A 13376-nucleotide genomic window follows, 5' to 3' on the forward strand; every position below is an offset into this window, starting at 1 on the left:
TCTACAAGCTCAAAACCTTCGGATCTGCTTTTTTTATACTTTTGTTAGTACGATCAAGTAGGGCGTTAATTTACGAAAAAACACAAAAAGTTAGAATCTAGAGAAAAGAGGTTTCTGCCCGACGGCGACAATTTCCATAATTCAAGGCTCCCTCATGGAGTTATGTATGTCAGACAGTCAGTGTAAGCGTGGTGCTGGGCCACTAGTGTCCTTTAAGTCCCCGCCGGTGTGTCAGGTAGCGTGGTGGTTCCTGGTAGTGATGTGACATTCATCCTCCCCCAGCGTCTGCATCCCCCGCTGGCCTCAAACCTCCCCGTCAAGCCGATGGGATGTGACGGCACGGCAGGCGGGGGAGTACTACGTCCCTTAACGCCAAACTCACCTCCACCAAATGTCAGACTCCACTAACCCAATCAAGAGAAAAGCTCCCTTTGAGCCCTCCGCTTGGACATGGTAGGGGGTCGGGTGGGGTCACCGATGCAGGGTCACCATTAACTGGGTTTCTGGGCACATCAGCAATTTGTTGTCGTCGGGCAGAAAACTTGTATCTCCATTTTTATTTGCTTTTTTCATAAATCAACGCCCCACTTTGTCGTCACGCAAAAGTAGAAAAAGTGGCCAATCTACAAGCTCACAACGCGTCGTGATGTGCCGCGTTGTGCTTGTAGATCTGCAATTTTGAAAGTGAACGTGTTTCTGTGTGTATTATCAATATTTAACCAATGAAAAGCAGTGGTGTAAAGTAACTAAGTACATTTACTCAAGTACTGTACTTAAGCACAATTTTGAGGCACTTTTACTTTACTGGAGTATTTCCAATTGTCTACTTTTACTTCTACTCCACTATATCTCAGAGACAAATATTGTACCTTTAACTCCACTACAATTATTTAAAAACTTTAGTTACTACGGTAGTTACTTTTCAGATATAAATTAATACATTATAAAACATACATTAACCCCTTTAGCCCTATTTTATACATAGGCTATTTTAGTACTTTTACTTTTGGTAAATTTTTTGGTCCATTTTGATACCAATAGTTTTGTACTTTTTAAAAAAAACTTGTAACAGAGTACTTCAACATTGCAGTATTGATATTTTTTACTTAAGTAAAACATTTGAGTACTTTTTCCACCACTGATGAAAAGTAGCAACAACTAGTGACTAAATAATAACTACATTGGATCCATTGGAGTTCAGGTTCTTTTTTTTTCCATAAGCAGCGTTTTTTGGACATACAAGCTTTCCAACTGACAGCGAGGGGCAGGAGGAGGTAACTGGGGGGAAGGGGGGGGGGGGGGGTGAGAGGCAGCAGGAAGGTATGATGCGGGCGAGTGGGGGTCTGCAAGGTGAAGACCATTACCATAGTGACGCTGAGTCAGCAGGCTACGGTAGAAGAGGTTAAACAAGAAGATACTAGCGTCGCTGTCGGGTGGAAACCTTGTATGTCCAACGTGTCACATCGCCACTCGTTGTGAGCTTGTAGATCTGCTGTTTTCACTACTTTTTTTTGTGCTACACTCTTGTATGATGAAGTAGGGCATCAATTTACTGAAAACATACAAAAGTTTAAATATGGAGATCCTCTTCCCGACAGCAACGATTATTTTCCACTGTCTGTGTCCTGCCATAAAGCGATAGGTGTAAGGGCTTTGTGTGCGTGTGCGTGCATGCGTGTGTGTGTGTGCGCATGTGCGTGTGTTCACCTGTGCACACTAGGGTTTCATATTTCCCCCGAAAATGTGACGTTTTCTATCCCGCCTAAAGAAGCTAACTGTCAAAAACACATTGCTCATATTTTCAAGCAACACTAAATGTAACAGAGAAATAGGCGTAAACCTATGGGTCGTCACCCTGACCACTTTGGTTTTAAATCAAAAGAACACCATTTGAACGTCACACGTTCAAATGCATTAGAATAAACATGAGATATCAAGTGTGCATGCAGCTTAACTCCATTATAACTGTGAGCCTGAGTCTCCTGCCAGGGCTGAAATGACAAGTTAATTGCCTGTGATCTGTGTGCTGAGAGGAACAGCCTCATGGAAGCGATCTGATCATTCTTCATTGTATAAACAAACTAAATTCGTTAAAACAAGTCAAGCAGGTCTGTTGTCAGACATGACGCACAGAGAGTATATTGAAAGCACCATACCATATCGGTTTCTCATTAATAAAAAGGCTTAGTGATTGGTCAACTACTAGATTATTACACATACTGCCAGGATGTGTTGGGCTCATCGGTGGACATGATTCAACCATTGCAAGAACCTACATAACCGGTGTTTATGTAGTGTTTAAAACAGGGAGCACACATGTACACAAATGGAGAGCAGATCTTCGCCTTTCATAGTCCAGTGTTGCCTACAGGAAACATATAAAGGGTGTAGTGTCTGCTCGGACACATAGAACAGTGGTTCTTTAAGTGGGGTCCAGGGACCCCCAGGGGTCCTTGAAGGGCTCCAGGGGGTCCCCAGCAAAATTATTTAATACAACATAAAAATCAGTTTAACCACTTTAAAACTATTTGTACTTAAGATATTTGAAAATAGCCGCAGTACATTGGCTGTTGATGACTCTGGAGCTCAGTTTGATCGTGGGAGAAATTACGTTCCCGAGGCTTTTCTTACACGAGAAGTTCGGAAAATACCAAATATCTGTGTGTGTGTGTGTGTGTGTGTGTGTGCGCGTGTGTGTGTGCGTGTGTGTGCGTGTGTGTGCACGCACACGTGTAGCGGTTGTGCTCTTACTTTAGGGAGAGGGAGAAGTCGTTCTTGCAGGTCTCGCTGTTCCGGACCAGGTAACTGGCCTCCTTACACAGCCTCAGTAACGACTCGGCGTCGGTCCGACTGATGGCTCCATGGTACCAGCTGAACAACAGAGGAGGAGGAGGAGGAGAGGAACAAAAGAATGGAGAGAATGACCAGAGGAGAGAAGAGAGGGGGAAACAAAGGGAATGGAAACCTTCATCACTGACATGTATTTATTATTCTCCCCGTCTTGGTGCTGATGATGAAAAATGAGGTTCGAACAATGAGTAAACATTTCCATTCAACCATATTAAACCCGTTGTCCCTTTTTGTGCAAATTTTAAAACATTTTTGGTTTATATTTTTTCAATTCTATATTTTTCTTTCAATAATAGGGTATCTACCAGCTAGTAGTTGATAGGCTATTTTAGCTATTTCTTGCCATTTTTGCCATTTGTCGTATGACAAGGTATATAGGGCTTAAGTGGTCAAAATGCATCATTCTATGTGTATTCTATAAGAACAATATCCTAATATTAGGTTAGACCCTCTGTTGTGGAAATCAATGTCTCAATTGTTTGTTTGTTTTTCTCACACATCCATCTTTCAATTGTCTCCATCGACGTTTTCCCTTAATGGCCGACATGGCATTAATACTTGTAAGCAGTGGTGTAAAGTAACTAAGTACATTTACTCAAGTACTGTACTTACAGTAAGTACAATTTTGAGCAATTTTTACTTTAGTGGAGTACTTCTACTCCACTACATCTCAGAGGCAAATATTGCACTTTTACTCCACTACAATTACTTGAAAACTTTAGTTACTAGTTACTTTGCAAATATAAATTATTACTTTATAAAACATACATGAACCACTTTAGCCCTATTTTATACCTAGGCTATTTGAAAATAGCCGATCAACAAGCTCACAAACGCGTCGCATCGCAACGCGTTGTGAGCTTGTAGATCTGCTATTTTCAAACATTTTAGTACTTTTACTTTTGGCACTTTAAGTATATTTTGAAACCAATACTTTTGTACTTTTACTCAAGTAACATTTTGAACACAGGCCTTTTACTTCTAACAGAGTATTTCTATATTGTGGTATTGCTACTTTTACTTAAGTAAAATATCGGAGTACTTTTTCCACCACTGTTTTTCTCACACATCCATCTTTCAATTGTCTCCATCGACGTTTTCCCTTTATGGCTGACATGGAATTAATACTTGTTAGTTGATAGTGGTAGAGACCAGAACAGTGTTTTGTGTCTGCCTGTCTGCTCTCATAATATTATTGCTTTCACCCCTTGAATCTGTATTTTGATTGCATTTTTTATTTGATTGCATTTTAAATGGCTGTTATTTGCCTTTGGGCTGCCAGTGTGTGAACATACTATAGCCTAGGTTAACCACTCAAACCCCAGCATCCGTATTCTGCGGACAACGTTTGCAGAAAATAGCACATCTACAAGCTTACAAGTTTGTAAGCTTGTAGATCTGCAATTTTCTGCAACGATATTTAATGTAGAGCGAAAACAGACAATACACTAGCATAGAGCCCAAAGGGACTCCGCTAAACAATGAACGGTTAAAGGGTCATTCACACTGAGCACTATAACTATAAGAATATAGTTTTAAAAAGTAAATTGGATGGCAGAGTTCACACCAGTGTTGATTTTGTAGACTAAAACTATGAAGAAAAATGTTCTTCGAATACCTTTTTTCACTGACAAAAACAAAATATATAAATATATTGACAATTTCATCAACAAATAAAAACTAGACTAAAATGTTAGTGAGGGACTAGTGGAGAAGAGATCCAGTAGAACTAAAAGACAAGTCATTTTATGTTTGGTTGCGCTCGGGTGTTCTCTAAAAATAGCAGATCTAAAATAGCAGGTCACAACGAGTCGCGCTGCTGCGACACGTTGTGAGCTTGTAGATCGGCTATTGTCAGCATGCAACCAAGTGTAAAATCAGGTATTACGACGCCATCAAGGCACCGACAAAATACATTTTAGTCGACTAAATCAACTGTAGATTTAGTCGACTATAATCTTATGATATTTAGTCGACTAAAACTAGACAAAAATGTAAACTTTTCAGATGACTAAAATATGGCTAAAACTAAATCGAATTTTATTCAAAAGACTATGACTAAAACTAAATCAAAATTTGCTGTCAAAATCAACACTGGTTCACACCAACTATAAAGACCAACTATAGTAACAACCGTTACCCAAACCCTGATCTAGAACAAAGCAACTCACAACTGGCTCTCCAGGGGCATGGAGGGGTCGATGCGTTCTCCCATGGACGAGCTGCACTGGTCCAGGGAGGACATCTTGTTGTGGTCCAGGGAGGACATCTTGGTGTTGACCAGACACCCGCTGGAGTGACGCTGAGGTGGCCGACCTTTGCCCTCCTTGGTGGGCGACATGTGAGACTTGTCCACGCCATCGAACTGGACTGTCATGAGGAAAAAGGAGCCCAGAGTTAGACATCATCTAAAAACACTGCTTCTCAAAACATTTTCATGTCAAGGAAACCCCCAAATAGATATGTACCTGGTGGCTGTGGACCCCCCCCATCTGAAAAGGTTTTGTGCCAAGCACCCCCCCATAAGAGAAAAGGTCATGTAAAAAAATTCTAAATTATTCAAAATTTGTCACATTTCTTCAAGATGTTTCCTTTTTTGTTTTGTTTTTATAGCCGATGAAATAGCCAAAGTATAAAATAGGATTAAAGTGGTTAAACTGATTGTGGTGCTATATTAGCAAATCTTACTGGGGACCCCCTGGAACCCCTTCATGGACACCTGGTGGTCCCCGGACCCCACTTTGAGAACTACTGATCTAAAAGGACATTGTTCAGGAACAGATGATGAAATTGAAGTATGATGAAGCCAGTCAAAAACCCATTTTGGATTACTCAGGGATGGGGCCAAGCCGTATCAAAAACTCACTTCTATGTCAACAACACCATTAGTCCACTATGACCATGGAGTGTTTATGTGAGGCCATTATGTGAAATCCACCCACTATCAGAAAAAAAAGATGCATGCATTTGAAAAAGCTTGACAACGTTTTCGATCTGCAATGAATGGATGTCCTTCAGGTCAGTTTGAAACGACCTGAAGGAACGATCGAAAGTTTGTCGAGCTTTTTCAAATAAAGTTGCCTTTACATTATAGTTGGTGTGCGGCCTCCAGTGTCCATTGTCCTCATGAACCGAAAACAACATTTCATTCATCCATAGCTTTGTACAACCCTCACAAGGCTTTAGGCTCAATACTAATCAATGACACAAACCTCACACTTTCACTGCAGGTTTCAGGATCTTGAGAACATTATGCTCCTGTGGGCTTGACAGCCAAACACACTGCATCAGTGACCGAGTTCGAATCGTGTCCATTAGATTTATCGACTTGTGTAGAAGTTTCCACTGAGCACTGAAGTGTGTGTGGGAGATTGACACCGTTTCAACACACACACACACGAGCACACGCACGCACGCACAGTCATTTGGTACAACTCATCCAACTGAAGGACACTCCACACAATAGAGAAAGAAGCAAAAATCAATTGGGTTTCACCGTGTAAGCATTTTAGCAAGAGAGGAAAATAACATTACATCCCACAAACATCCAACAAAGCCTTTGTATCGTACGCCCACAATGTAATAGAAATGCACGCACAGACACAGACGCGCGCACACAAACACACTCACAACGAAGGCACAAGGACGGACACCTATAATACGGAATTAATCACTCGGCTAGGTTTTTCAATACAACCATGGTCAACTGAAGATCAGACCAGCTCCATTAACAACCTCTGAATGCTGATTTGAAAACGACCCTGACCACGGCTATAATTGTCTGAGCTGCTCTGGAATCAAACACAGACTCAATAAACGTTTACACACTATTTATAAAGGCCAACGAGAGAGCGCTGCACGAGTTAGCGGGCGTTTAGAGAGGTCTGAAAGTCAACTGAATTTCAGGCTTTGGATAAGCGGCTGTGTAGATCAAAAGCATCAATTTGGGAAAAGCCTAGTAGTGATGTATGGGTGTGAGTGTGAGTGTGTGTACTTGTATTACTACACTTGTGCAGTGGTGGAAAACGTACGGTACCCAAATGTTTTTTAATGTCTAATGTAGAAATACTCTGTTACAAGTAAAAGTCCGGAATTCAAAATGTACTCAAGTAAAAGTACAAAAGTATTGGGATCAAAATGTACTTAAAGTACCAAAAGTAGAAAGTACTCATTATGCAGAAGATCCCATTTCACAAGTTTTCAAATGTATAAAATGTATAATTTGAGAAATGGCCATTGTGAGGACCATTTTCCTGAGAAAGAGAAATGGTTGTTTTTGGTAAAAAAAAAAAAGAAAGAAAAAAAAGAGTTGAGGAGTTAATATTACAATTAGGAAGATATTCAGGTTGGATTACATTTAGGATTAGGCATTTGTAGGTTAGGTTTAGGGGTGAGAGTTGGAGTTATGCCTGATATATGAGTTATGCCAAGTTGTGTGCCAGTGCTCACACATGCATGACCACTGTGAGCGTGCCAGTGCTCACACGTTGTGTGAGCTTGTGGATGTGCTATTTTCGGCTTTAGCGTTAGGGTTGGCATTTATAAAATCACCTTCGTAAGTGCTGATGTCCTCACAATTACAGTAATACAAACATGTGTGTGTGTTTGATTTGGTGTTTTTTTTTCTCCTGCCATCCATCTCTGTAATTGATGTCGCAGCACCCTTGCCTTTGAAAAGAGCCTATTTAGAGGCACTGCCATGGTTCCCTTACAATGACCGAGGTCAGCCACCTACATCAAACGCGTTTATGGACGCAGCTGGAGAGCTTCTGGCTGTTTAAAGCTTGAACTTAGAGGGATATGTTTGCCGTTTTTCAACACAAACCTTATTAAAATGTTGATTCCCATCATTTATAATCATAGAACAACCTCAGTGGTACTGTATATCTCACAAATACCCAGGCTATACTGCATCTTCTCAGTCTGATGCAAAGAGGCCAGGAAATGCATTATCCTTGCATTTACAGCATGCAAAAGGCATAACAAATGCCATACTGGGTTTTGTGATGTTATATATTTTCAGAATGAGCTTTGTTTGCATTAATTTACGTGCTAAAAGAATGACTTTGAGATCTGTTTCTCTGTACAATGGAAGTCAATGAGGAGATATTTTTGGGTTATGCATGTCTAATAAACTGCACAACATATGTCACCAATTGGACAAGTTACATCATGACAAGGTAACTATACAACCCAAACCTCTACCAAAGTGCATGATAGGAATACCAAAACGCTCGCCCCGCAAATCCGGCGGTATTCACCATGGTGTTCCTAAACTTAACCTCGGTAAAACTATGCCGCCCTAAACCTAACCTTATTCCTAAACGTAACCTCAGTAAAACGGTGCCAAAACCCAACCTTATTCCTAAATGTAACCTCAGTAAAACTATGCCTAACGCTAAACTTATTTCTAACCTCATCCTCAGTAAAACAAATACAAGAATACAAGAACCACTGGTCCGCCAAAAAAACAGGGGCGAGTGTGTTTTGGGGCGAGCCTTCTGGTTACCCATGATAGCCTCTTCACAGCTCTCATGAATGGCTTCTGGTGTTTGACCACTTGAAGCCCAGCATCCCTATGCTGGGGGGGGGGAACATTCCCCAAAAATAGCAGATCTTCAAGCTCAAAACGTGTCACCGCGAGACACGTTGTGAGCTTGAAGATCTGCTATTTTTGGCGAAGAGATTTGGTGCAGATCGAAAAATAACGCATCAAGTACAACTCTGATTCACTAAGTATATAATTACCCTGACTGAACATTGAGGCCACAGACAGACAGACAGACAGACAGACAGACAGACAGGCACTGTGAGCACAACAACATGTCGATGTGGACAGGCCTAACAGCTGTCTAGTCCACGTACATTTCCATTCAGAGGATAGCGTTACATTCAGCTGGAAGCTGGCCAAGTGTCCAAACGGATGGAGCAACAAGCATCAATCAATGTAGATAAGTTACAGGAGACAACTGGATGTCAACACATTTATGCATGCGAGTTGCAACACCTTAGACACGAGAAGGGACATGCATGTACTGACAGACAGGAGGGAGTAAATGAGGGGAGACAGACTGTATGCTACTGTGGCAGGGTCTCTAAGCTCATCTTGTGCACTGGACTCAAATCATGTATTTACAGATCTGTTAAGCAAACCTAAACATCTATTATTAGCTATATATTTATCTATCTATTCATCGATGTATTTGTTTATTCATTTACTACTAAATGAGAGGGCCAAAGGCCAAAGCTGATAGCGATGGGCATCGTCATTCTTTTCAGTATACCGAATAATTAGAATCAGCTCACTCAAAAGATATGTTTAAATGATTCGTTCACTAAATCGTTCAGTTCAACAGACCTCGTTTAACTAGAGAACTGAAAGGTTGTTCACTGACTACAGTAACTCAAGTAAGCAGAACAAGTGATTTCATATTGATTGAATCTGCATATTTTAATGCTATTTGTAATTTTCTTGACATTCATATACTGTATATATTTTGTTCTGCCACTCGTTCTTTTCTTTGTTTGTTCTGCCTTAAAGCCTCTATTGAGACATTTAGATCATGTCAAAGGTCATGTCTCACCTAGACACAGGATCTGACAAACATTTTGACATGATGGTCAAAATGATGTGTGATGCTTTAAATCACACATAATTGTTGTTTTATTGTTACTTGTTTCTATACTCTACTTGTGTTGTTTTGCACTATACTGTACTGTATGTGTTGCTGCTGGTCATTTCCCTGCATGGATTACAGTTCTTCCACTGAGTGAAGGCTCGAGTCACAGTGACTGAGCGAGAGAGACCACCTCCAGAATCAGAGGTTGTTCTCTGAACGAAATAGTGGTTTGTTTGCGGGGACACACAGTCACTGAGGGAGAGGCCACCTCCATCATCACTCATTTCATTCAGTGAACAAGGTGACATTGGTTTTGTTGACTGACTCACGAGTCATTTCACTCACAGCGATACACAAATGGCACTTTTTGACTTCAAGAACTAAGTGTTTCACAGGTTCTGGATTTGTTTCCATACACGCTATGGCCCAGTTTCAGATAAGGTTGTGAGCTTGTATATCTGCTATATCTTACTTTTTTTTAAATATAATCATTCATTAATCGTAATAGAGGCAAAAGTTTGAGATAATCGTGATATTGATTTGAAGTCGAATCGCCCAGCCCTAACATTGTACAAAGGAGATATTTTTTTTTTACCCAGGCAAAGCTGGCTTTGCACTGGTTTCCCCCTCAGCTATTCTACAACTTCCAATGAGAATGTGTAGCCTATCTGTGTCAATGCTGGATCCACAATGAATCAATGATTCAACCGCAGGTAAAAAAATGTCTAAAAATAGAGTGGTCGCTATTCTACTACAAACCACCAGGGGCTCCCCTTCGCCTCCTGTGCCGATGTGCCTCAGTTTGAACTCGCTGGCCCTGTGCTCAGTGGTGCATTCCTCTAAACATAAACTCCACTCACGGAAATCATTATTCCAAGTGACTAGGCTACCGTTGTTATCTTGCCCTCTGCACTATTGTGCTCTGTCGCCAGTTATGGTTGAAGTCCCCAAATGGCAGCCAAATTGGGCTTTTGCATGACAACAGGGCAAAGTGTTGTCCCAACCCTGTGGAAGAAGCCCATGCAAAGGGCGGAGATGTAGCACTGTCATCATTCTGAGCTCAGTGATCTGGCTTTGTTGTTCCAATTTAATTGCATAAAAAGACCCCTATAGAAGACATTGAAAAAATGTTACATGAGTTTACTAAACCCAGGGGTTCACATACTTTTACGGCTCCAGACCAAGAAGATACCGTTGGTGTCTCCCCAGAGCAGAAGATCCAAACTTAAAAATATAAAGGATGACTTAACCCTATTTGTACAAAATAGCCGATGTACAAGCTCACAACGTGTCGAAATGTGGCACGTTGGCGGGTTCAGGTTTCAGGTTTTTTTTTTTTTTTTGTAATATTGTGAAATGATAAAAAATGTGATAAACTGTCTTTAGCAGAACGGCACATTAACTGCTGTATACAGTATATTTGGAGTACGTGGAATGTATGTGTATGGGTGACAGATAGTGTTTCCATGGAAACTGACCAAGAAGGGACGGTGAGATGTGTGATTGCAGCCCCGTCGTCCCCATCAGCCCTGACAGACCACAAACACATAGACACACAATGTCTCTCTCTCTCTTTCTCTCTCTCTTTCTCTCTCTCTCATTCTGACTTGACATATCGTCGCTGTCAAGCTGAAACCCATGTATGTCCAAAACTGTTACTTTTCAGGAAAGGAAGAAATAACCTTCCGAGTTGATTTTGACAGCAAATTTTGATTTAGTTTTAGTCATATAAAATTCAGTCATATTTTAGTCACCTGAAATGTTTTAGTTTTTGTCTAGTTTTAGTCGACTAAATATCATAAGATTATAGTCGACTAAATCTACAGTTGATTTAGTCGACTAAATATCATAAGATTATAGTCGACTAAATCTACAGTTGATTTAGTCGACTAAAATGTATTTTGGCGGTGCCTTGATGGAGTCGTAATGGCTGAATTTACACTTGGTTGCATGCTGAAAATAGCCGATCTACAAGCTCATAACACGTCGCGCTGCGACGCGTTGTGAGCTTGCAGATCTGCTATTTTCAGAGCGCAACACCCGAGTGCAAGCAAACATAAAATGACTTGTCTTTTAGTTCTACTGGATCTCTACTCCACTCGTCCCTCACATTTAAGTCTAGTTTTAATTTGTTGACAAAATTGTCAATATATTTAGTCTTCGTTTTAGTCATCATAGCTTATTTTTTATTTAGTTTTCGTCAGTGAAAAAAGGTAGTCGACCAACCTTTTTCGTCATAGTTTTAGTCGACGAAATCAACACTGCTCTGCGCGGACACCATATTATTTGTTCTGTTTTCCTCCCAGATAAATGTCACTGTCACAGCATTGTGTGGAAGAAGTGAGCGAGTCCCCCAGAGGAGGGGAGAGGATGGGAGTGAAGAGCGAAAAAAATAACGGCTTTATCCAACAACGTGTCATCTTGTCTACAGCATCATCATTATCTGAAAGTTGCGGTTCCACGCTGTCAGGAGTACAACAACCACTCAAAATTATACATACTCCATTACAGCGCTACATGTGTCTTAAGGTCTTTTGAGGGAACTGAAACTTACAACCAGGCTATTTTGTGGTTTGGGGGTCATGCTAGATGCACATGGGCCATCTGCGTACTTGCGGGGGGATTCGGCTGAATCCCTGGCGTTTGCTACTAGGGTCTCTTTATGCCTGTTAAGATTTACTGAATTATTATTGCTTGACATTTTACAATGTGCTGGAAGTGGAAAATGTAATATACACTGTGTGTATAAAAAGCTGACAAGAGCTACCGTCATTACGGGCCAGGGGAATGTGCAAAATTGATGCTACGAATTGGCTCACGAATGATGAGAAAAATCTGAGCTTTTAATGGGAATCTACTTGTCAGAGACGAGCTTCTATCCTGCTAGCACGCAGTAACATCCTGAGTGACAGAACTGAGTGTAGAAGTGGATGCTCACAGGTCCATTTTTACAGCGTGGCTCTACAGCAGCCGTGGAACAAGTACTCAGATTGTTTACTTACAGTATACAGTATAGCTCCTGACGCCAGGCTACCAGCAAAACAAACACTATGATTTTATTTGCTCTAGTGTGTGTGTGGGTGGAGGGGACCGTGACTTGTGTGATTGCCATCAATCTCACAACACAGGAGCTGGAACTATGGCAGTGTTATGTTATGTTTTAAGGTTGAATATCGCTGCGAGTCGGCCAAGCTCATCCCCCCCTCCCCTTTCATTCTGCACACACGCACACACACACACCCACACACACACACACACGCACACACACACACACGCACGCACACACACACACACACACACACACACACACACACATACACACGCGCACACACACACACACACGAATGGCAGGAGATTGAGGAGAGGATTGGCCCACAAGGAGAACAAAAACCTTGAGGGGCAGTTAAACAGAGATGGGAGTTTGCGCGCATGCACGCACGCACACACACACTCACGCAACATGTGCATGTGCGATTACAATGAAAGGAATCCGGGGCAAGCACATACACAAATCCCCAACTAGTGTCTTGCAGTGCGTGCTCATGCACACATGTGTGTGTGTGTGTGTGTGTGTGTGTGTGTGTGTGTGTGTGTCTGTTTGCGTTATCAGCATTGTTGCCTGTAAAGCCTCGCAAATGGAATCTGTGTATCAGATTGGACTGTCAGTCACATGTTGATTGATGGCTGAAGGACCCGCCCACTCCAGACATCGTCGCTGTCGGGTGTAAACCTTGTATGTCCAAAACCATTACTGTCCAGGACCAGGATGTAAGAAATAACCTGTGTTCCAATGGAGCCATTGTATTTGTAGTTATTTAGTCCAAGCTCTTGTTAACACTATTCTCATTGGTTCAATATTTCTAAAACCCAGAGAAACACTTCACCACTTTCACTTTTACTTAAAAA

General features: G+C 41.3%; 1 protein-coding gene across 3 annotated transcripts in view; it reads right to left on the reverse strand.

Moving 5' to 3' along the window:
* shf (Src homology 2 domain containing F) overlaps positions 1-13376 on the reverse strand; it is a 182418-nt gene that overhangs the window by 13575 nt on the left and 155467 nt on the right. For all 3 annotated transcript variants that reach the window (XM_080437693.1, XM_080437692.1, XM_080437694.1), the window contains 2 exons: positions 5022-5220; positions 2752-2871 (listed from right to left, as the gene is read on the reverse strand). In XM_080437693.1, coding sequence (XP_080293819.1) covers positions 2752-2871; positions 5022-5220 — 319 coding nt within the window. The remainder of the gene's footprint in view (positions 1-2751; positions 2872-5021; positions 5221-13376) is intronic.

Source organism: Gymnoscopelus braueri, assembly GCF_963280865.1.
Source record: "Gymnoscopelus braueri genome assembly, chromosome: 1".
NCBI lineage: Eukaryota > Metazoa > Chordata > Actinopteri > Myctophiformes > Myctophidae > Gymnoscopelus > Gymnoscopelus braueri.